At 39.3% G+C, this 22,045-nt stretch overlaps 1 protein-coding gene and 2 pseudogenes across 1 annotated transcript; 2 read left to right on the top strand and 1 right to left on the bottom strand.

Moving 5' to 3' along the window:
• Positions 1 to 317: 317 nt before the first annotated feature.
• Positions 318 to 5,025, bottom strand: LOC147460079 (uncharacterized; annotated as a pseudogene).
• A 1,036-nt stretch (positions 5,026 to 6,061) lies between these two features.
• LOC147460078 (uncharacterized) lies at positions 6,062 to 6,850 on the top strand. Its single transcript, XM_086511672.1, has one exon. The coding sequence runs from the start codon at positions 6,062 to 6,064 to the stop codon at positions 6,848 to 6,850; it is 789 nt and encodes a 262-aa protein (XP_086367798.1).
• A 799-nt stretch (positions 6,851 to 7,649) lies between these two features.
• LOC147460077 (uncharacterized) lies at positions 7,650 to 8,703 on the top strand (annotated as a pseudogene).
• The last annotated feature ends 13,342 nt before the right edge of the window (positions 8,704 to 22,045 follow it).

The raw sequence follows: 22,045 nt of genomic DNA, 5'->3' as shown, positions 1-22,045 counted from the left end.
TTAACAAAGGCACAAAGAAAAAAATAACTTTTCATGACATACACATTGATAAACAAACATACATAAAGAAAGAGCATTGACTGAAAATCAATCTTATTTATACTATAGCTACTAACTACATTATAAAAGGACTAGCTAACTTCAAAAGAAGGCCACAAAGAACATCATCATGTCTATGGCACACAATCTACCATTTCAAGACGAAAAACTAAATAAAGAAAGTACCAAGAGGTTACTTATAAGTCAAATATCCATGCAAGTAAGCATCCAAAGTAAGCAGCATACGTCTAAGGGACACCCATTGTAAAACTTACTAGTCATCCAATCAAAAAAGGATTTCCAAGAGGTTTGAACACAAACTCCTCCACTTCTCTTGTATGTTCTTTTTCCTTTGATGCAATCGGCCTCTTCTCACTTGATAGCTTAATAGGTTCCACCAAATCCTTGATGATTGCTGCATCATTGTCAAAAGCAAAGCATGTATATCCCAATATCATGGCTGCATGTCATAGTGGTGCCGTACCACAACCCATGTCAATCACTAAACCCCCTGGAGAACAACAAGTGCGTAGGAAAAAAGCCATGAAGCTCATACTCTTTTGAACTGCTCCACGAATCAATCTAGAGGATTGTGGATGTTGTGTCTTCTTGCTTTCAGGCATGTAATGAGCCCAAAAATCATCATCACTTTGCAATGAATTACCTTTGAAAAGAGCTTTACTATCCTCAAAATACAAAGTTGGATAGTAACCCATTCCATGAGCAAATATGAGTATGCTGCATCGTACCTATCATGCACATCACAATAGAAAAGTATTAGTACTAAATCATCAAACCATTACTTTTAGAGCTTGGTATTATCAATTTTTATGCAATTACTCACACGGAGAGTGTTTTCTCCTTGTTTGCAACCTCCATATGGTATTTTGCTTCCCATCACCACTCTTCTTGCCACGACTAGACCTTGACAATATGAATACTTTTCAATCCAAGTGAGGCAAGGACCTACAAGTTTCAACCACAAAATTTTCAAAAAAGAAAAGAACAAAAATAAAATATTTTAAGAAAAAATCAATGTAAGTAGGATTACCATCCAATGGGCTAATCATGACCAACCAACCATCATCAGCAAGACTAGCAGCCCCTATGGAGATACCATAGCGTACATGATCCTCTGTCAACATATCCCACAAAGGAACCTCCTCACCAACATCTATTCCCACCATAGTTGTGGGAAAGTCTATCAAAACAAGTCCTGCTGCCTATTTCACTTTTTTCCCTCCATGATGATAATGATGGTCTTTATAAGCATGCAAGCTAAAAAACTCATGCATCTTCCCAAATGCCTCATTCTTTTTTCCTTTCTCAAAATCTCTACCCATTTCAATATAATCACCAACACAACATTCAAAAATAGATTCAAAACATGTGTCTCTATAAGATTCTATCTTTGATGGCCCATTGTGAATATATGTCACAAATTCCTTTGCAAGAGTTGAGTCTTCTGCAAGTTACACACACACACACACACACATAAATACTCTTTAGGAAATCAAAAGAGCACACAAAGATATCACGCTTTTTATATAAAAAAACTCACCTAATACATTATCACTTTCTACAAGAATTTCTGCAATCTCTTGAGTATGAATGTCTTTCTCACCATAACCTAATATAGAGAAAAGCCATAAAACGACACACATTCAAAGAGAACCCAAAAGCTTGTAACACTTGTATCAAATGGTTGTATTTAGGAGAAAAGACTAACCTCTTGATTTGCTAGTGATGTCTTTCTTTGATGCTTTCTTTGTAGCCTCTTTTTCCAAAGTAGCTGTAGAAGTTATGGATCTCTTACCAGCATGCAATTCATACATATCAATCTCCTCCTCCAAACGATTCCCCGCAGGAAATTCTATCCACCATGGACAATTTTCTATCTCCCATTTACTCAATCCTTGCATGGTAGAAGGAAACATGCATAGAGGAGAGTCACCCACTTTACAGCATGCCTTGCAAACACTTGGTATTTCACCAAGCAACTTCTTGACAACAAGGTGTTTAAAAAACCTAAAATAGACACATATATTAAAAAAAAAACATTCACATCAATGGACATCAAAAACAATCAAAGCAAAGATCATTCAATTTACATAAAAAAAACACGTTGTGCCGCTTTTTCAAGTTCCATGGACTTATTCTCCTTTGTCTCATTACCACTTTTTCCTGATTTGAGATCCCCTCTTGCATCTCTACTTCTCAACATTTGAAACATATACTTACGGGCTTCCAACTTCACTCCATAAAAGTACTTTCTTAAAGTAGGGTCTAGTGGCATTGTCGGTGGCTCCTCCATGCTTTCAAGTGAAGATTCAAGTAAGTACATGGCCACACTTTCAACCCTTTCCAAAAATATTTCTCTCACCAACCAACTGTCACAAATTAACATGCAAAAACATGAATTTAGTATTTAGACATACCAATGTCTTCCAATACTTCTAAATGATAAATTGACTTACCCTTTAAAATCAGCTTCTCTTGTAGGTATCAAGTATTGCTCCCTTGTAATTCTTGGAGCTTCTAATAGTTTCAAAATTCTAACTCTTTTTTCAGATTGTAAATCAGAAGTTGCAAGCATTCTAAGTCTCTCCAATGTCACATATGAATCTTTACCCTCAAATTGCAAATCAAACAATGTCTTTTCCATTGCTCACCTAGTTTGGGATGTATGCAAAGTAAAACCTGAAAGAAGTTTAATTATATATACCTAAATTTTCAAAATGAAAAATAAACTCAATTACTTGTTTTGTGAAAATAAGCACACCTTGCCAATTCTATCCGAAATTCGTTTCTGAATCTTTGACTTCTCCTTTCGTATCCTCCCTTTGTTCTTCTAGCATAGTTCTTTCAATTGTTTCATTGCCGATGCAACTTCTTTGTTATATTCAACCTTTACATAGCTTACAAATAAAAGTTATAATTTCATATACCAAATCTATCTATATAAAAAAAGTTTAATTAAGTACCTGAAACAAACGCCTTGCCAAGTAACCTCTCGAAAATGGAAACCATGACTCTTTGCTTCTGCAACCTTTGACTAACTTATTCTCCTCCTCTTTTACAGACTCAATATACTCTTTTGTATCACTCCCACATATGTTGTTGGTGTTAATTAGCACATCTCGAAGCAATGGTTTAATTACTGCATGCTCATTTAGCCTATTTCATAAAGAAGGATATGATAAGTTATTAATTAAACCTTTGAGAGAACAATGCACAATCAAAACTACAAAAAAAAAGTAACTTACACATTCATGCGTTGCAAAGAAGCAAGAAGGGCTATCTCTGGAACCTTCCTTGGATCTATGAGAGTGCACATAACTCTCACATGTCTTGACTTATCCTCTTTAAAAAGTTCGGTTATAACTTCCATCCAAGCCTTTGTCCCGTGATTCCCCTCCCACACTTAAAACATTTTCTTTGACATAAATTTCAGCTCTCTTTTTAAGGATACCTCCTTTTCAAACTTCATATCTGCTTCCAGCCACGTACGATCCCAAGAATCCTTAATAATATCTGTTACCAAGGTTTCTTCCCCATTGCAAAGACAAGTGGAGACAACAAACGTTCCCTTCTCTGGCATATAGTTCTCTGTAGCAAATGCAATTTTAAGTGAACTTACATCTTTTCAAAGACCTCTTACTTTTGCATGTGGCAGTAACCTGCATAGAGGTATGCAAGGACACCTATCAGCTGGCAATACCCTGCAATGACCAATAACATCACCACCTGCAACTAGCTGGATATTACTTGCTATAAGAGAATTGTTTCCATCTTCATCATCATCCTCTATAACTTCAGAGTTTACATCTTTGTCCTGCATGAAATTTTTTGGTTGAGGTAAAGGGTTTGTGTCGACATCAATATCTTTAGCTTCAATTGATACAAAATCCAGTTTCTTCTTTAAACTTTTGTTGGTACTTTGCTCAACGGATGTTGACTTTGTTGTCTTCCTCTTTGCAGATTTTCCCATTGCGAACCTGCAATCAGAAGCTTTGATTTGAAACTACATTGCTTCAGATCTTTCTCACTGATGTCATTTTTTGAGCAAAATAAATGAATTCATTGCTGCACCAGAGGCTTCAAACTTGCGTTTGGAAATGCAAGATGGAACCCCCATGGTGAGCACACAATTTGTTGCGAGAAACTTTTAGCTACTTTGGACACCACAGCTAAGAAAAGGATAAAGTGCAGTAAAGTTGCATGTACGAAATACAAAAGATTAACTTAGAACCATGCTCCCTTGCCTTTGGTCGATAAGCAAAAGGGCAAAAGGGACAATACTAAGTAATCTCCTCCCTCTCTCTCAGTTATTGTTGCGGGTCGATAAGCAAAAGGGCAAAAGGGTCTCGGCAACCATTGTCATAATAAGCAATGCAATGGAGGGCAGTTAGAGGGAACATGTAGCCCAAGTCATTGCCGACTCCCACCCTATTTCATTTTTAACGATCCCATCCTCTCCTCTCTCTCTCTCTCTCTCTCTCTCTCTCTCTCTCTCTCTCTCTCTCTCTCTCTCTCTCTCTCTCTCTCTCTCTCTCTCTCTCTCTCTCTCTCTCATTTAGCCTAACCATTAAATAGATTTTACCTGCGAACTTGGAACTGCTTGGGACTGCTGCGATCTGCTAAACTGTTGAAAAATCTACAAACTATAAAATTCTACGAGCTGTAAAATCTGGGAACTGCAAAAATCTGCGAGCTGTAAAAATCTGCAAACTGCTGGACTGTAAAATTTTGCGAACTACTGGACTGCAGAAATCTGTGAAAATCTGCTAGATTGTGAAAAACTGCTAGACTGCAGAAATTTGCTGGACTACGAAAATCTATGAGCTGCTGAACTGCAAAAATCTGCAAACTACTTAATTGTGAAAATCAGCAAAATGCGAAAACCTGAAAAGTTGTTGAACTGCGAATAGGTGGAAGTTTGCGAACTGCCAGAGAATTTTCCCACAGCTTCTCCTCACCTGGCATTTCCAAAGCTTCTCCTCACTTGGCTTCTTGAAGTTGCGTTTCCAAACGCAAACGTGAAAGCCTTGGTGAGTGAAATTACCACAGCTTGGTGAGTGAAACGTTAAAGCCTTGTTGAGTGAAACGTCAAACCCTTGAGCGAAAATCTAGCCATAGCTTCTCTCCTCACCTAGCTTCTCAAAGTTGCATTTCCAAACGCAAACCTCAAAGCTGTGGTGAGGACTCAAAACCTAAAAACCTCTAAACCTCAAATTTCAAAGCCTTTAACTCCACACTCATGTCTCACCAGCGCTGCCATGAAAGCGTTTCCAAATGCAAGCACAAAACCCTTGGTGAGCAAAATAAAGTCCCCTCTCTCACTGGCGCTCTGAGATTTTCTTTTCCAAATGCAACAATGAAACCCTTGGTGAGCAGATGAAAACAAAATGATTCATTTCTCCTCACCGGCCTTGTTAGAATAGCGTCTCCAAATGCAATAACACGGACCCCTGTGAGCAGTTCTTGGAGAGTGCAAAAATAAAGTTCAGTTCTTTATTTAGCTACAACAAAAAATGGTGAGCTTTTGCCAAGAGCGTGACTTCTACACAATATTATTTAAAAATTAAAATTGATATTCACAAAAAAATGCTTTAAAACTTTAATGAGCATAGACCAAAAGGAAATTTTTTAAAATTTAAGTGAACATAAATCAAAAGCTACTTTCCTCGTAAATTGTGACAAAAGATTTTACTTTCCTCGTGGATTGTGTTCTTTTATCAAACAGATGATTGCACAAACAGATCCTAGTCCGTCCCTATCAAACAGATGATTGCACAAACTTTTTAAATGCCATCCGATTTATTACTAATGCCAACCTTTTTCTCGACATTTTCTCAAAGCTCAAGAAAATGATTTCTATGGATCTGGCTTTGGATATTAAAAGCGAGCCTATCTTGTCCTGAGCTCTGCATTTGTCTCTGGATGCTTCACTCTTACAATGCCTCATTGAGTTCTTATTACATATGAAGAAAGAGTTCTCTCAATTAGATATGACATAGAGATGTGTGATATTAGTCTCACTGCTCTAAAGGAGTATTTTCAACTTGCAAACCAAGACATTATTCTATCTGAAGCAACTTCTATAGATGATGTAGTTGTATCTCTTTCTATAGTTTCATTAGAGGATGGAAGTCATGGGTATAAGCTTCATGATAACAATGGAGGTGTTTACAAGCTAGAAAAGCGACAAGTACAAAAATTAGTAGAAAAAGAGATTAGCATTCTTTCAAGTATTCAGAAGCTTCCACTGTTTAGTTCTCTTCATGTTGCTCTTTCTTCAGCACAAGTTAGTCAAAAACTTGATGAGCTTCCACTTGAATATGATGGCTACTATTTTTTTGAGCTTCCACCTTGCAAAGATGGTTCTAACATGAAAGGCATGGAGCAACGGCTTGATGGACATTTTTGGACAACATACAAGACCAGCTCTGTTGATGCATTTAAAGGAATAGTGAGAATAAGTAGGTGTTGTGGACACTTAAGGTGTTATAACATTGATTGTGCTTGTGTAGATATGTTTGGAACAGTGAATGAGACTCAGTGGAAAGGCAAGCTTCAATCTGCGCCACCTGTTGGACCATTGAACAATGAAAATGGAGTTCTTCTTTGTAAGCACTGTGGTGAATCACCAGAATGTATCAAAACTTGTCAAGCATTCATATACTATTGTATCCCTCGAGATAGAGATGGCACAACAAGATGTTCCATACACATGGGCTTTCATAATCATCCAGTGGCAAAGGGGTTATCAAAAAAGGTGGAGGAGGTTGTTCACACGGGCAACCATTGAGCCTTCTAGCACATGCAAGAAAATTGAAGTCTCAGTCACAAGGGACTTGATCATGGAGCTGTTGATTCATGAGGATGGTGCTTCTCACAAGACTTCTTCAGAGGGTTACTTTCACAAAGTGCTAGATCAAATTACTCCCATCTCTCAAAAAGCTCGAATCAAAAGGTCCATCCAGGCTGCTAGAAAAGATTTTCTTCAAGGGAACAGTGGGCTGGATGCTATTTTGAGACTGAAACAAAGATGCATATATCCATTTATCCAAAGTGTTCTTTTTCCTGATAAACTTGGTGATGATAGCTAGCCACATGTGTTTAAGATGTCATCTAAGTGTCCAGGTTCAGGAGTGGATCTTGTTAATCGAATGCAATCAGGTGGCTCATTGGACGTCATATGGGTGCATTTTGATCATGTTCATAGGGTGAAGGGGTGGTGCACAATGGGAGCCCATGTATATGATCCACATGTACGTGAGTTGCTCACAATCGCAACTTGTGAGTTCAAGGTGCAAGATCACCATGCTCAGGTTCAATTTTGGAAAATGTTAAACAACCAAATGGTGCAAAATGGTTTTCCACTTCCTCAATTTAGAGGTTTCATGTCAGATGAGGCTCAACAAAATTGGATTGCAATGCGCACAGTCTACTTTGGTGGTCCAAATAATAAGGTGGAGGAGAAAGAGAGGTCTTGCAAGTTTCACTGGGAGACAAATATGGTGGATCACACTAAGAAGTGCATTAAGCCAGCCTTTCAAGAAGAGCACAAGTATATGTGCAGGTAGTGGAGAAGTGCACCTACTGAGATGGAGAAGGAACGATGTAAGCAAGCTATACAAAACTATTGGACTCACAACCACATTATTGAAGGACAACTACAAAGCTTACAACTATGGCTTGCATGATGGGATGCACGATCATCACATTGGATTGATCAGTTTCTTACAAAACACAAGGATTTGGGAATACCATCAACTAACCTATCTGAATCTAAACATGCAAGTATTCGTGTTGCACATGGAGCAACAAAGGATGTCTCATTCTATGAGGCTACCGCTGTTGACCTATGCTTAGCAGTGTAGCAAAGTGCAAAATATAAGTCTTTTATGGATGGAAGATATCATGGTACTGGTCCGGACTTGAAACAACTAGCTAAAAGGCTAATGGAAGGACACACAACTCGAGCTATTGAGAAGAAGGTTATTGATTTGACTGCTTCTACAATGGATGAAGTAGGCCTTGCCTCTTCGGAGTACATGAGATAGCCCCCCATGGAGCAAGTAAGTTTGCGTCGAAAAATAAAGTTGGATCACTCAACTCCGGTTCATGAGACTGACAGTCATAGAACTAAATATAATACCATCACAACCTCTAGAGCTATTCCACAATGTCCAAGCTTCAAAGTACAACAGGTAAAGGAGTCTGAAGTTTCAGAGACCACTTGGGCCATTAGGAGAGCACCTCCTAAGGCTAAAGTGAGTTGTTTTGGGTTAATCAAGGAGATAGGTTAGAAATACAACATTGAATCTATCATTTCTGGTCGCTAACCTTTCCTCTATGGTCTTAAAATTTTCTTGTTGATGTAGGTGAGAGGTGTGGGGTTGAGATCAACATAAATGGGGGAACAACATTGCATGGTGTTCCTGCCCCTTGCTTCAAGGGAAGAAGAAGATACCCAAGTGGCACACATGAGCACGTCATTTGGTTTTGCAATAGCAATGTACAACATGCTTGGAATGTGCATGGATCTGTTATTTTTCCACTAGATCCTGCACCTGGGGTGTGGCCCATCTGAAAGGGAACGTTTCTATCTTTAGAAGAGAAAAGTTTATTGCAAAAGTCAGGCTTTGTTTTGGATGATGGATCTCAAGAAGGTGCAGTTGTAGAAAGCTTTCGATCTCAACCTCCTGCAAGTGTAGCACGGCCACAAAAGAGGGATGGTAGAATGGTCAAGTGGAGAAGCAAACTCACCAAAGATTTCAAGGATAAGATTGGCTTGGCAACTAAAATGCATGCAACTGTTCTTAGAGAGAGTATAATAGTCCCAAACAAAGTGCACGTTTTCTTCTTGGAATCAGAGGGATCAAAAGAACGTGGGATTTCATATTCCATCACAATAAGTCAATTTCCACAGTGTACATGTGAGGACTTTGTGAGACGGGATGCAAAGGCAAGTACTTATATTCCATGCAAGCATATATACTTTGTATTTTTAAGGACTCTTGGATTGGATGCAAATGTTCATGCATTTATGCATCAAGCCGCTCTCTCAAATATAGAGTTATTCCAAGCCTTGCATGGAAGACGTGTGCTAGTGGTTGCTTAAGCTAGTTTCACCTTTTAGCTATCAACTTCATCGTATATAGAACTAGATGTTTTAGACCTTGTATGGAAAACATATGCTAATGATTTAAGCATGTTTTTATTTTTATCTATCATCTATATCCTACTTTGGCAACTTACTTTTTTTGTACTAGCTATCCACAACAACTGACTGTCCCCCCTCCCTTTCCTCTATTCCCTCTTTCTCTATTTCCACTTAACCTAGGTGGTGTATGGAGATCATGATGTTTAATGACAAACCAAGTTATTTATGTGTACTTTTTTGCAGTCAAAATCTCTTTGCAATAAGTCAAATCAAACCAGATTCTCTCACTTTTAGTCGGCAAACTTTAGGTGTTGAGTCACTAAGAAATTTGAAGAGTATTCTTTTTGGTTGTTTTCTTAATGAGAACTAGAAAAGTTTGCTTTTGTGCATTAGTTATTTTAGAGTGTCATTTTTCATGTTTAAACACTCTCTCTCTCTAGTCATGATCTATGTATGAGAAGTGTGAGTGGATTATATGTGTGTCTCTGTAGAAGATTGTAATTATAATCTTTCTTATTTTGAAAAGCTTTATGTTTATGGTTTCAATGACAAAGAAGTAATGGATGTTTATGCCTTAAACATATGGCAAGCATGTCATGATTGTTGTGCAGGTATATAGGTAGTTTATGGGTTGGCCTTCCGATGACTATGCCATTTTACTAATGATAAATTTTATGGGACTCTTTGGTTTCTTCTCACTTCAGTAACACGCTCTTGGAGCTAATCAATAAAAAGTGTGTGGTAAGTACTAACTTAAGGAGAGAGTGGGGATAAATATAACCTAGAACTGAAAATGCTCAGTAAATTTCCTGCATGGTGTTGAGGAATAAGCAAAAAACGAAAATGGAGCGTACACAGTTTGTATACAAACATGGAATAAAAATAAAGTTACGCATAGTCGAGTATTACTAGGATTTCAGCTACAAGATATCTCGAACTCATTTGTTTCGCTCGCTTTGTATCCCTCACTCGCTTTGCAAGGCTCGTTAAATGGTAGCACCCATTTATATACAATCAACCACAAGAAACGGCTATTTTGGGCAAAATGGACTAGTCCATCAACTTTAGAGGCTTGTTGTGACCAAGAGATGAGAAATTTTAGAATTTTAGAAATTTTAATGAGGAAATTTATCTCATGTCCTACAAAAATCCTAGTCTCATTTATATGCAATCAACCATAAGAAACGGCTATTTTGGGCAAAATGGACTAGTACATCAACTTTGGAGGCTTGTTGTGACCAAGAGATGAAAATTTTTGGAAGTTTATCATTTTTTCTATATGTAGTAGTCCTTGATCTATAATCTCATGAAAGGATTTTCCAAAATGCGTGGATCTCTATAGTTTTGAAAGTCGTTTTCAAAACCCTAAAAGAACACTTTTATGTCCTGTTAGGTTACCAACCTAGTGCTAAATTAGATCATCTCCAACTTTGATAAGTGTATACTATCTCTGAGATACTTCACTTTTTCTTTGAGTTATGTATAATATGTCAATATGGAATCTCAATCTCCCCACCCAAGGCCTCACACATATGATTTATAATAAACATAAAAATTCAGAAGGGTAGGTACGTTCATCGGTTTGTCTGGCAACAATGTTGAGTCGGAGCTTGAAATATGGGCTTCCATAGAAGAGTTATAGTCATCATCAAAAATTTCATTTGTTGATGGATCTTGAATTCTAGATAGTGGAGTATCCCAAAATATGACTAAGAGAGAGATTTATCTTGACCCCTTTATATTTTTTTCCACTTATATTATTTATATTTGACATGTACATATTTTTTAGACCCCTCAATATTTGATTTTCTTAGTTGTACTATTCACTTATATCATAATCTCAACAATATCTTCAATTATAGACCTACCAAATAAGGTCAAGGGTAGGTGGCATGCATACATGCACTATGGAGGGCTCACTCTTGGAGGTATTCAAAAGAATCATCCAAAGAAGGACCCCACAAGGACCTTGTGCAGTGGAAAAAAACGGTCGGTTTTGCTGAATTTTTAAAGTTCACTTGCTCTTCGAATTTGAAAAGGTGATACAAACAAAAGTTGTAGCTCGTGGGCTGAACTTTTGCCTCAAATTTTTTCATATTTTTTTGAGCTACGAGCTGTGAGCTATGATTTTATTAGTGGACCCCAGTTTTCCCATGCTATGCAGCCACACTCTCTCTTCCACTTTATCATTTTCCTCTTTCACACACACTTCTCCACTCATCATCCCCACCTTTCTCACCACTCCTCTCTGCACCCTACTCACCTTCTCCTCAACCTTGAAGAATAAGAGAAACCATGGTGAACTCATACCTCTCACACACAATTCCATTCCAAAATTGACCACCTAGTCTCATTTTTCCTCCTCCAATTTACCCATATCTATCAAAAAAACCACAAAATTCAGCCTCTTCTCTTAAAAGACAGCATCATGGTGGTTGATTACTCAGCTTCAATTACCTTGTCTCTCAAGGAAGGTCAAGAGTGGAGAAAAAATGTACCGTCAAAGCTAGTGGACCGTCAACAAGCATCAAAATTGGCCCTACTCAAGACACTTGGAGCATCAACCTTGTAAGAAATCCACCTTTTCTTACCTCTTAAGAGTTTTTCTTCCTTATTTGTATCCTACATGGATACTCCCATTGTAAATATCCAATTCCATATGTAAATTAATACTAACTCTACTAACACTAACCCACTATGAAGAGTCCTATCACCTCCATTTCTCTCCTCTCTCTTTCCCCACCAACTTCTTGATAATTCCAAGCAAAAGAAATTAGATAAATGGCTGAAAATCTAACCCAACCATGGTTAGAGGAGTAACCCTAGCCTTCAAAATTGCTATAAAAGGAGGGTGTGGCTAGCACAAAAGGGGGGAGCCATAAGCAAGAGCACTATGCTATAGCTTGAGAAGCCAAGCTCAACCTCTCTAGAAGGAGCTCTTGAGTGGAAGCTCTTTGTCTTATGCATGTGCATGTGTTGTAATAGGGGATTAGCAAGGGAACTCTATGCCATTGTAAGAGAGAGAGTGATCATTCAATTGAGAGTAGGAAATCTATCATTTCTCCTACTAGTGTAAGCCCAACATTTGTTGAATCAAGGAGGGTGGATTTGGACTAAGCTTGGATACTTTGTCTCTCTTCCCACGTGAAGTAATGGACAACAATGATGTGTAAGTGTCTTGGTGTTTTTTTGTTAAGTTCTTGATAGCTTGTCTCTAGTGTTGTGATCAATTTAGCCATAAATCCCACATACTGTAAGAGGGCGACAGGGTGGAGAGGACTCCCCTGGCCTTAAGACAGTGAGTGGGGTGGCTTTTCTTGTGATGTGTTGTGGTGTAATTTACTCAAGCTATGATGAAAAAATACTAATATCACTTTGATTGGTCATGACAGATTTGTAAGAAGGTATTAGTGCAATAAACACCCCCTCCCCCTTCTCTCTCTTTCTTACATATATAATTGTGTTTGCTTGATCATTGCCGATACGTTTCAAAGCAGCCCGAGCACTATCTCTCTCTCTCTCTCTCTCTCTCTCTCTCTCTCTCTCTCTCTTTACGCATCCTAGTTCGCATCCAAAACTAGGTGGTGCCCCAAATCGGTGTAGGGTTAGGTTGCGGGTTTGTGTGTGTGTTTGTTATTTTTTTTCCAACCGCACGGGAGCCTTGAAGGGTGTCTAGAGGTTGCTCTTCTTGTTGCCCACCCCGGACCGCCTCAATACATGTATGTATGTATGTATATATATATATATATATATATATATATATATATATATATATATATATAGAGAGAGAGAGAGAGAGAGAGAGAGAGAGAGAGATAGATAGATAGATATATAATGTAAGATTCTTCAACAATAGTCGATCAATATAGCGTGCAATTATCTCGTTGAAAGTCTCTCTCTCTCTCTCTCTCTCTCTCTCTCTCTCTCTCTCTCTCTCTCTCTACTTGCTTACCCTCTCTTACCATGGATTGCCAAAGACTACATCCAACAAGTGATATTAGAGCCCCAAAAGATCCTAGGCGGTGGTGGATAGCATCTCATAACGCACAATGATGGTAGGTGGCAAGCTTAGGTTGATAGGTGAAATGACATTGAAGAGGCATGTCTTCTCAGTGGTCTCAAAATGCTATTGATGGAGGAAAGGATTTCTAAAGTGGTGTTCAAAAACACGCACGTTGACGGTGATTGCAGCAAAGGGTCATGGCACGCATTTTAAAATGCTATCCCAGTAGCACAACTGCTAGGTTTGTGGATCTCATTTGCAAGCCATTAGAGGCGCTTATCACAGGATATATCAAGGCCATGATCAAGTTTATGTTATGTTGTGGTTCATTGTGCCTAGGGTATATCATAGCTAGTTGTACATTTCTTACATTTTTGAAGTTTTATTATGAAAAATAAAGAGAAAGTTTCACATAAAGCCAAAAATTAACCATACAATCACACTTATTTTCAACAATTATGAAAATTTCAAAAAAATTATAGGATAATAATCATTATTTTAGCTTCAAAATAAATCTTTCATTGTGAAATCAGGTTTATTGTGAACTTACCAACCATTTTTAGGGGCTCATAGGAAATGATTGTCTCCTTCTTATCCTCATTAGTTTAATTGGGGCCAAATTCTTATAAATTGGCATAGCTATTGCAAGATATTACATGAATTTTATCAAAATGAAACAAAATTAAGTTCAAAAAATACTTCTTTTGTATTAGATTTATGATGCAGCATTACCTCTCCTGGTATACGTTGGAGTCCTCTTTGATGATTAAGACTTTTACTTGTGTATGGGGTTAAATAGATATGTAGATGCAAGGCCTTGGAACATGGATGTATAATGCAACTCTCCGAGCACATGTAAAAAACTAATGTTGTGAAAAACATGGGAATTTTGAGTGAGTGCTCCACAGCTTTTTTCATTAGTTTTTCTTGTTTAAACTTAACAAGAAAGCATGATTCTCTATGTAGTGAAATTTGAAGCTGATGATATAGCGAGCCTTATTGATAGACTACTCTTCATATGCACTCACTTGACCTATTTGGAGTTCACTATTGAAGAGGATGACAAGGTGACTTATTTGTTGGAATTAGGGTTGCAGAGAAACACACATAGCTTGGAGAAGACGAAGGAAGCTCAAGGCACACAATAGAGAGTGTGTTACTTAGTGTGCAATGGAAAGATAGGTAGCCCTAGAGTGATGGGCGTATATACAATGCACGGGGGAAAAAACCTCCTAAAGAGGGAAAAAATGCCCCAGCGGTCCTAGTGTGTTCACACACATCACTACCACATGTATATGGTAACAAATCCCCCCTGGAGTGATGCGGTGAACGAGAGCTGGCACATGAGTAAAGGGAAGTGCCATGCCCTGAGGACAGGATCAGTCCACAAAGGGGAGTAAGCCCAAAGCTTTGCGGAAAGCTTCAAGCTTCTCATGAGACAATGCCTTTGTGAAAAGATCTGCAAGGTTGTCCTGTGTTGGCACATAAGCCAAGCTGATCTCTCCTGCTGAGAGCCTCTCCCTGACATAGTGGTAATGCACCTCAATGTGCTTTGTGCGAGCATGAAAAACTGGGCTCCTCACAACTGCCAATGCGCTTTGACTGTCAATGTAGATAGTGTTGGCAGTGTCCTGTCCAACACCCAAGTCAGCCATAAGGCGTCTGAGCCATACACACTCAACCGTAGCTGTGAAGACTGCCCAATACTCAGCCTCACAACTCGAAGTGGCCACAGTAGGTTGTTTCTTGCTCAACCATGATATACATGAACTGCCAAGCATGAAACAAAAACCACTTGTGGACACTCGCGTGTCAAAACAACCAGCCCAATCTGAGTCCGAAAAAGCATGTAAGTCTGGCGGCAATGATCCCCCCTTGGGATAAAACAAGCCAAGATGTAAAGTGCCACTAAGGTAGCGGAAAATCCTCTTGACAGCCTGCCAATGCTTAGACCCTGGGCTATGCATAAATCTGCTGACCTGCGAGACTGCAAACTGAATATCTGGCCTCGTGTTGCATACATAAATGAGGCAGCCAACAACAGTTTGGTAAAGAGTGACATCAACAGGATCGCCAGCATCATGTAGACTCAACTTCAAACCTGTTTCCATGGGAGTGGCAATAGGTTTGCAATCCTCAAGTCCAAACTTACATAGCAATGTCTCTATGTAACTTTTCTGACACAAGGCAATACCACCATCACACTGCTTAAACTGTATACCCAAGTAATGATGCAACAGCCCCAAATCTTTCATCTTGAAAGTAGCATTCAAATCAGCCTTAAATTCAGAAATATGTCTCTCATTTGGTCCAGTGATCAGCAAATCATCAACATAAAGAACCACAATGAGAAATACATCATCCTCACGCTTTACATACAATGTGCTTTCTGTTGGACTGTTACGAAAGCCTCGTTTAACCAAATGAGTGTCAGCTTTCTCATACCAAGCACGAGGAGATTGCTTCAACCCATACAAAGCCTTCTTACATTTGCACACTTTGTCCTCTTGTCCTTTTATGACAAAACCGCGAGGCTGCGTTACATAAACTTCCTCAAATATGTCACCATTCAAGAAAGCAGTAACAATGTCTGATTGATGTACATCCCAACCAAAATGAGCTGCCAATGCACATAGAAAACGCACAGTAGTCATACAACAAGTGGGAGAAAAAGTCTCTTCATAATCTATGCCTTTTTGTTGTGCATAACCCTTTGCAACAAGTCGAGCCTTATGGCGATCGATCTCACCATCCGGCTTGCGTTTCAACTTGTAAACCCACTTCGTACCAATGGCCTTTTTGCGAGGAGGCAAATCACATAAAGTCTATGTGTCATTCTCTATAAGTGCATCATATTCTGATTTCATGGCAGCAATCCAATTTTCTGAATTATGTGCTTCATCAAAAGACAGAGGCTCCTCAACATCATGTAAACTAGACACAGCCAAAGCATAACAATCTGATGCATAAGATGCATGGCGAGAGCCTGAACGAATACGACTAGATAAAGGTGCATCCAATTTACTGTCACGCAAAGTGTGCACCAGCCATTTTGGCATACCTCTAGCCTGCTCATTTTCAGCCCTTCCCTCATCAAGTACATCATGTACATCTGCATCAGTAATAGGCTGTTCTAAAACATTTTCAGAAACCCCCATAGGCTGTACATTTGCCTCATTGAAACTTACATTCGTATTTCCACCATTGAAAAGAGGCAACAAAGTGTCATAAATGTCCTGTGAGCTTACATTACTGTCTCTAGTACATGATAGCAAGGGCTGAACAGAATCTTCCACAAACACTACATCCCGTGAAACCAGAATACATTTTGTTTGCGGATGATACAACCTGTAACCTTTGCTTTCAGCACTATAACCAACAAAAATACATTTGACAGCCTTATCATCCAATTTTCTGCGCTGCACTTGTGGCACCAAAGCATATGCCAAACAGCCAAAAACACGCATGTGCTCAATAGAAGGTTTTCTATCATCCATGCTTCATATGGAGTAATAGACTGCAAAGCTTTCGTAGGACACCTGTTAAGTACATAAGTGGCACACATGATGGCCTCAAGCCAAAAAGAATGCGGCAAAGCTTGACTTTTGACCATACATCGTGCCATTTCCGTTAGTGACCTGTTTTTCCTCTCAGCAACACCATTTTGCTGAGGTGTATAAGGCACTGTACATTAGTGTTTTATCCCACGACTAGCCAGAAATGCATTAAATTCATGAGACATATACTCCCCCCCTCGATCGGAATGGAGGGTGCCCATAGTACATTTTGAGACATTTTCAGCCATAGCCAAAAATTGTTTGAAGCACATAAAAACTTCGGACTTCGCTTTAAGCGGAAATACCCATGCATGCCTGGAGTAATCATCAATGAAAGTCACGAAGTACAGGTAATTGCCCAAGGACGGAGTTTGCATGGGCCCACAAACATCACTATGCACAAGCTGCAACCTGCATGTGGCCTAACTGAACCAGCCTTTGGAAACTTAGAACTCTGCATTTTACCCAGAATACAACCTTCACAAACATGTTTGACAGGTGCTTCAAGAGGCGGCAAAGAAGCAACCATATCAGATTTCTACAAACGCAGCAAACTGGAAAAATTCAGATGACCAAAACGTGCATGCCAAAGTTTTGCATCTGAAATAGCCCTTGAATCTGCAACAGCATTTGCAAAATTTTGTCCACACTTGTCATACAAAGTGAGCTTATACAGCCCACGACACAAAAGCCCAGATGCAACAATTTCATCACCAAAACTGAGATCATGAACTGTACATCTGTCATCCACAAATTTGACTACAAGTCCAAGTCTAGCAAGTGCGGATACAGACAAGAGATTCTTCTTGATCCCAAGTACATAAAGTGCATCAACAAGTGTGAAGGAACTGCCATTAGCAGCAGTGAGCACAATCTTTCCAACTCCCTGAACTGGATAAGAGGCGTTGTTGGCACAAGTGACTGAATTCCCATGAGGGACAGACTCGAGAGAGGTAAACAATTCACGATGTGAGGTAATGTGCTTTGTAGCACCACTGTCGAAAGACCACACATGTGAATCTGCAGCAACTGACAAGCATGCATCATGGACAGCAGGATTGTAAGTGCACTCTGCTCTAAAAGCCCATTCTACATCAACATCAGCATCACAATCTCCTTTCACAGAAGACTCAACAATGGCTGCATTTGTAGTGGAACCAGCATTTGCAGTGGAACCACCCTCTTTCTTCTTAGCCTCTTTGGCCTTCAACTTAGGACACGACTTGATCAAGTGATCATTGGCTTTACAATAATGGCAATGCATCTTCTTTTTTCCCTTATCACTAGAATTGCCAGACGAAGTGCTGCCAGCAGAAGCATTAGGAACAGAATTTTTGCCACTCGCAGCAGAACCATAAGAAGTGGCTGCATTACTGTTACCACCCTTTCTTTGAGAAGCAATAAAAGCCTGTTCAACTGCACGCTGCCTAGTCCTGTTTTTTCTAGAAAGTGACTCTTGCAACAGCAATGTGCATAATGCATACAACTTGACAACTTCAGGATTTCCTTGGGTCATCAGTCTCCAAGTACTAGCAAAAGTCTGGTAGGAATCTGGTAAGGCATCAAGAACAGTCTGCACAAGGGAACTGTCCGAAATGACTTCACCTGCAGAAATGAGTTGCTCATTGATATCCTTGACACTAGCTCTTTACGCAGCAAAGCAATTTTAGCCTCATTGCGGCTTGCATAAAGACCTGCTAGAATATGCCAAGCCTGTTTTGCAGATTTTGTTGAACGGATGTGAGGAATAATGGTGCGCTTCACAGACAACGCAATCAATGCATGAGCCTGCGCATCCTTAACATCCCAACGAGCTTGTTCTGCCGTAGGCAAAACAACTCTAACAGCTGCAATCCTTGCAGCAAGACCTGCAACATCCTCAACATCGCCTACATCTTCAGAACCAGGACGTACATCAATGCCCTGCACAATGTTCCAGACACCTTTTGACACAAGAACATGTTGCATCATATAAGCCCACATAGGGTAGTTGTCCCCATCCAACCTGTCCTCAGCAGCAAACATCTTGAACACATCTGTGTTGTTGTTGTCAGCCATGGTAAATGCTGCACCTGATGTGAAAACTGCCCGAAAATAGGAGAAATGGAGCGGGAACAACTTGTGCTATATAGCACAAACCGTAGAAGACTATAAGGCACCTGTTATGCAGAAAACGGCACTGATAGAAAATCTGCACAAAATGACGAAATAGCCTGTGCAGTACTGCCTGTAGTGGAAACGGAGGCCGAAATGAGCCCAAATCAAAATTCTGAGCAGACCAAGATCTTCGCGCTTTCCCAAAATATTTGTCGACCTCCGAACGCTCGCCAAAGCTCACTGAAATCGGAGAAAGTGAGCAGGCGTGTGTTGGAGCAGCTGGCGACTAAGCCCGGGAGGACGTGACCTGCTCTGATACCAATTGTTGGAATTAGGGTTGCAGAGAAACACACACAGCTTGGAGAAGACGAAGGAAGCTCAAGGCACACAATAGAGAGTGTGTTACTTAGTGTGCAATGGAAAGATAGGTAGCCCTAGAGTGATGGGCCTATATACAATGCACGGGGGAAAAAACCTCCTAAAGAGGGAAAAAATGCCCCGGCGGTCCTAGTGTGTTCACACACATCACTACCACATGTATATGGTAACATTATTTTCTTAATTAAGTTCCTAAGAGACAACAATGACCATAGTTCCATGCTTCTTAACACTAGGTTGTGAGATTAAAATTAGATAAATTTATAAGGCCAAGGGCCAAAGGACAAGAGCTAGTATCCAAGATATTGGCATGCAACGTACATTTGATTTTAAGAATCTTGCACGAGTCCCACTTGTTGCTATGCCGTGGTTGGCCACTCTCACAAAGGGTGCCCACATGACAACAATGACAAATAATAGAATCCATATGCTGTTATCCAAGAGTTTAGAGCATTGCAAACATGTATGACTGCTTTAGAGTCTAGTTTTTCACAGCTAAGTGCAAATGCCACTAAGATGTCTGATATGTGTGTGCAATATTGCAACAATCATCCAAGGAACAAGTTAATGAGTAGAGCAAGGTTTTTGTGACACCCATTCCTGTCGGAAGTACCCTTGGTATGTAGGAGCAAGGCTCCAATTTGGAGGAGTTGCATCTTCTCTCTCAAAAAGAGGTGGATCACTTGTTAAAAAATACCAAGCCGTCGACTTTTAGAGGAGAGAAAAAAGTGATCAACAAAGATACTATGAATATATCCCTAAGTGATTGGGATGGGATTCAGGATCTTAAACACACTCCATATGTACTCAAGGCACTACAAACAAGTCGAATAGTAGAGGGTACGGCCTGGAAATGGTGGATGTTGGTCAAGGAGAACAGAATCATACCACAAACTTGGGAAGATTTCAAGGATGTGCTTAGAAATGAATTGTTACCCATAAATGAAGAGGAAGAAATTAGTTTTGCTTGGGACAAATGCTCTACAAGTTGGCATAAGACAATCTTGGACTATATCTCACACTGTCATGAAGTGATTCTCAAACTAGAGGGTCTAGATACCTTTCAATAAGTACAAGGGCTCAATCGTAGGTAAACATGTAATGTACTTAGCATTCTATTTCATTTACTTTGCAAATATTTAACATTCTCATTTAGTTAAGTCATAAAGCCTTCTAACAGAACGATCGGATAAAAAATCGAACTCTGGAACTATTAATTATGACCTTTATTCACTTGGAAACAATAGGTTGATACGGAAAACTTAAACCTCAAGTCTATTTCTAAAGATAAGAGTTGACCCTCAAAAAGGAAGGAGTGCTTTTAGAAAAGAATGATTATTTATAGAAGAGAAAGAGTAGAAGGAGTATTTTTAGAAAAGGAGAAGTGTTTTTAGAAGGGAAGGAGTAGAAAGAGCATTTTTAGGAAAGAAGGAGTATTTTTAGTGAAGAAAGGGTAGTGAGTCAAGATTAGAGCTTCTTTTCTTGGAAGCCAAGCTTTTTCTAAAATAACAGGCTCAAAATCGCGCATAGGTATTCGTACCTCGATTTAAAAATAAAATAAAATTTAATACAGACATGAACGTGTGCGAACTTTGTTTCAATTTTTTGTTATTCTTACCTTGTGCTTTTGGCTCTTGAGAGCCTATATAAACGGCCCTCTTCCCTCACTTTCAAGACACACACACAAAAGTTCTTAGAAGTGGAATCTCTCTTTCCATAATGCCGGAGTTACCCTCTCGCCCTCAACCTCTCACCCTCAACCCATCTCCATCTCTAACATTATCATGTTGCCTCCGGAGATGGGTTGAAGAATCATTTAAAGGAAAGAATTGTTGGAAGAATATATTTTGTTCCTCGTAGGTAGCGAGATGCCTTGCGGTTAGCGAGGTGATTTCATGGCTAGTAGAGATTAAGCTAAGGTTATTGGATCTCTTTGTTCCTCGCGTTTAACGGGATGCCTAATGGTTAGCAAGATGCCTGGCGGTTCACGGGATGCCTAGCGATTACCAAGATGCCTCTCCGTTAGCGAAATGGGAAGATTGTGCAATTCGCAGTTAGTGAATAAATCCTTTTCAAAGGCTCTACTGATTAAATAGAGAAAGTCCACGAGTAGTAGAAAACTCATAAGAATTTTGAAAATATCTTTTTATTGAAATAAAGGACTGTTTTTATTAGGCCTTGTTTGAGTTTTATGGGTATTGTTTGAAGGGCTATATAAAAGAGCTTGTGTCTGGAATTAATTAAGGAACATTGTTTGTATATGTAAAATAGTGTGGTAGTAATTAGAAAACAAGTAAAAAAATGTGAATGTGGGGACTAGCTCATGTTGCAAGGCAAGGATAGGTGGTCTCGATTATTGAAGAAACTCTCCACTCCCTCTTATTAAGAGAAGCGAAATTAGAGACTCATTGTGCCAAGAGTTAAGAAGTCCCAAATATACGTACCCCTGAAAGCTATGAACCTGATTAGTTGGGTACTTTTCACAAGATTATTGGTTAGTTAAGTATAAGTTTCATATCACACCTATGGTTTATGAATGGCAACCGTGCCTCTTACGTAGAGAAAAAGGTGTTGTTTATGGATTCTAAATATGTCAATGGAATTCCGTCTCTATGTTATACGAAATAGCTTCCATTAGAATCCTTGATTTAGAGACCTGGCATGTGGCGTATGACCCTTATAACCACGATCACGTTGGATAGAGGACTTCCTGTCTTCAGTTACTTGTATCTCTACTTTGTGGAAACGGAGTAGGGTGTTGTCAACGGAACTTGAGAATAAAGGAAGGCCATATATCAA

This window comes from Adiantum capillus-veneris, chromosome 4 (genome assembly GCF_014529385.1).
Source record: "Adiantum capillus-veneris isolate H3 chromosome 4, ASM1452938v2, whole genome shotgun sequence".
In the NCBI taxonomy this organism is placed as follows: Eukaryota; Viridiplantae; Streptophyta; class Polypodiopsida; order Polypodiales; family Pteridaceae; genus Adiantum; species Adiantum capillus-veneris.
Note: the sequence above shows the minus strand (reverse complement) of the source record. Positions and strands in the feature narration are given on the sequence as shown.